The sequence below is a fragment of the Dreissena polymorpha genome, chromosome 6 (genome assembly GCF_020536995.1).
Source record: "Dreissena polymorpha isolate Duluth1 chromosome 6, UMN_Dpol_1.0, whole genome shotgun sequence".
Classification (NCBI taxonomy): Eukaryota; Metazoa; Mollusca; class Bivalvia; order Myida; family Dreissenidae; genus Dreissena; species Dreissena polymorpha.
This window is the reverse complement of record NC_068360.1, coordinates 66,394,772-66,398,281: the sequence shown is the minus strand read 5'-3', so window position 1 is coordinate 66,398,281 and position 3,510 is coordinate 66,394,772. Positions and strand designations below refer to the sequence as shown.

At 40.0% G+C, this 3,510-nt stretch overlaps 1 protein-coding gene across 1 annotated transcript; it reads right to left on the bottom strand.

The window, feature by feature from the left end:
• Positions 1 to 1,685: 1,685 nt before the first annotated feature.
• Positions 1,686 to 3,224, bottom strand: LOC127835764 (metalloreductase STEAP4-like). Its single transcript, XM_052362203.1, has one exon. The coding sequence runs from the start codon at positions 3,222 to 3,224 to the stop codon at positions 1,686 to 1,688; it is 1,539 nt and encodes a 512-aa protein (XP_052218163.1).
• Positions 3,225 to 3,510: the final 286 nt, after the last annotated feature.

The window sequence follows — 3,510 nt, the reverse complement described above, 5'->3', positions numbered from 1 at the left end:
TTTGTTGGTGATTCATAAATGCATGTGTTAATAGTAAAACTGCATTCAACTTTTTTTCGTACGTACGAATGATCGCAAACAATTTAATCATTAATAGCATAATTATTAATTAGTTATTTAATAGAATAGATCCTGAATACAATTACTCTTGTATTCTCGCTTAAAGAAACCCCCGACCGTTAATTTATTTATCGGGCATTATACAGTCTCAATTAATTAAGTTGACGAACGATTTTCGTGTACGTGATTCAAAAAGCGGTATGTACACAAGCGTCACACAATAATGAAGTGACAAAAGTATCCGGATTAAGAGTTGTGATCCAGATTGTATTTGACTGCGGTGGTCATTTTCAACAACGGGGCTCACATGTCTACGAACAACGTAGTAAAACTATTCAAACGTTGACCTCCATACAATACTTGAAGATTTAATCGAGGTAATGTTAAAGATATGATTTGTTTAGCCTTACTTACATAACAATACCAATGGGTAGTAGGGGACACTTCCGGATTCTGTGCTTCAATCTATCGTTGAGTTGACTGTCTGAATAAACTATTCTAATATTCTCGCAATACAAGTAGAATCAATACATTTGCACGGAATACCGTTAGTGCCATCGTGGTTACACATTAAAATCCAGAGGGAGACTATGCGATAGTGCGATAGTACGATGGCGACAATGCGATAGAACGATGGCGACAATGCGACAACGCGATAGTACGATGGCGACAATGCGATAGTACAATGGCGACAATGCGATAGTACGATGGCGACAATGCGATAGTCATATCGTACTGTCGCCATCGTATCATCGCATTGTCGCCATCGTACTATCGCATTGTCGCCCTCTGGATTTCAACGTGTTACCACGATGGCCCTAACGGTATCTCCTACATTTGCCTCACGCTTTGTAAAAACGGGGCTTAATGAATGTGCATTCCAGCAAGGCTTATCAGGGACGACACTTTCCACTTTTATTAGCGAAAATCCTGTTGAGCAGAAAGTGATGTTCCTGATCAGTATGTGTCAGAAGTCAGTCGTCGTGCGTCTTGTCCAGATTGAATTTTCGCTGAGACTGAACGAAACTTAACTCACATGTATTGAGTCAAGATTCATAGAACAAATCTTAATAAAGTTCTTTTGCAAGACATATATTCTCAATCCTAGAAGAATAGATCCTGGGCCGTACCAAGGAGAATTTATACTTGAAACACCTTCCAATATGAAATATTACAATATATTTTTTATTTTACTACAATAATGAATATGTAGTAATTTAAAATATTCTTTATCGGAAATAAATACATGCATTTATTTTATAGCATTTTAACTCTTGTTATACTGAAGTTTAAACTCCTGATGTTTATTTTTTTAAGGGATTTGTCTTTCTTTTGAGGGAAAATATATCCTTTTTGCTGGTAGGAAAATGAATTTTGCCACCCAAATGGACGAAAATATGCCTGTATATTTGAATTTAACACAAACATAAACATACAGCGGAACATTATCAGCTGATATTTATAGAACCGAAGCAATCTATAATTTTTATGTTTTAATATCACTTAATAAACTACAAAATACACGTTTTAATCTAGTCCAACATTTATATAATGTGAAAGAAAATAATAAGTATATAACTGTCAAAATTTTATTTCAGCAACTTCCTATTTTTCAAGCATTAGCATTAAAGGCTAGGGATATTTTCTAATTGACCTTTCCCACTAGCAATGATGCTTATAGAGCTCCCAAAGTTCATCATTGGCATTGGGTCATCAGGGCACGTGCATGCGTCCGTGCACGCTTTCCGCTTTCCCGCGTTCATGTCAAAAGACGCATACACCTCGTTCGTAACGGACCGAGCGCAGTCCGCTGTACAATTTTTCTCCCTTCTCTCCCAGCCTTTGCGTAATTTCATCACATAGCGGTCTACCAACGGGAAGGAAAATACAAGTTTAACGAGTAATGTTATCCAAGGTATAATTAAACACAGGAATGTAATAGATTTGTAAATGAGATGGGGCTTTGACAGCCATCCTGGTATCCCCATGACCAGAACGTGTCCGACAGATAGCAGCAGAGCAGCGTGTCCCATCTTTGACTGCGCGAACCTCCACTCACGCCAGTTTAACGTGTCCGTGACGGACGGGAAAGTGGTGGCGCAAATGAAACTAAGTACCACGTAGGCTATGATGCCAACCAAACAGGCCGCCTCTCCTTTCCAATTCATCCACGCTGTCTGCTTTAACTGCAACGGTACCGTGAGATTCGCGGGAATTGTAATTGTGGTACTGTGATACCAGGAGCTTAGGTACGTCGGAGACATGGTCAGCACTGACATGATCACGTGTATTGATATCAGCGCGAAGGATAGGAGGCCTAGTTGCTTTCGATTTTTCAGCCATTTATCTAGCCACCGCGAGAAACGTATGTGCTTTGTGCCGTAGTAGATTTGAACCATTGTAGCAAAACTACTTGCCAAGTATGTCACTGACAACGTCGTTATGCCTGTCATGCAAAAGGCTTTGTTCAGCACTTTGACGAACAGTTGCTCCCATTTATACACGGACTCTTCAATAAAGTATATATAAATGAGAAATATTAGCCAAACGATGAAAACGCAAACTGCGAAACCTAGCGGGCCTTTCCATTCCGGAAATAGTCGCAGCGGGTGTTTCTCGATTCTCCGAGCAGCAAACAGTCCTCCAAAGTCCACTGGTCGAAAGTTCATGTCCTTTGCAATATTGGCCACCACATCTCGCGCGTTCTCGCTGTTGCTGGCAATAAAGACCTGTTTACTGCTCGAGTTATAATCGTTCTCCATCGCGTAGGCAGATATGACGTTGAACGCCTTGACAACAATGCAGCCGGGAACCATTTTCTGGACAAGTTCCGCGTTCGACGTGACGCTACTGGGTCTTTCTCTATTGGATACATCGATAATAATCTTTCCTTCGAGTTTCACGACGTGTTCTGTAAGAAGCTCCTTGACATTATCGAAATGGACTGCCAGGAATATAATGGACGCACTCTTAATGCACTCCTCGATGGATAGAACCTGCACATTGCACAGGCATTGATCCATAGCGTATATCGCTTTCTTTTCCGGTTTTCTGCTTCCCAGAATGACGTCATATCCAGAGAAAAAGAGGCGTTTTGCTAGAGCTCTCGCGAAGTCTCCGGTTCCCAATATACCAACACGACGTCTTTTTTCTTTGCTAGACATTTCTAAAAAAGTTGAACAATATAAATAGATATATATATATATATATATATATATATATATATATATATATATATATATATATATATATATGAGTCGCGTTCTGAGAAAACTGGGCATAATGCATATGCGTAAAGTGTCGTCCCAGATTAGCCTGTTCAGTCCGCAGAGGCTAATCAAGGACGACACTTTCCGCCTAAACTTGATTTTCTGTAAGGAGGGACTTCCTTGAAACTAAAAATACCATAAAAGCGGAAAGTGACGTCCCTGATTAGTCTGTGCGGACTGC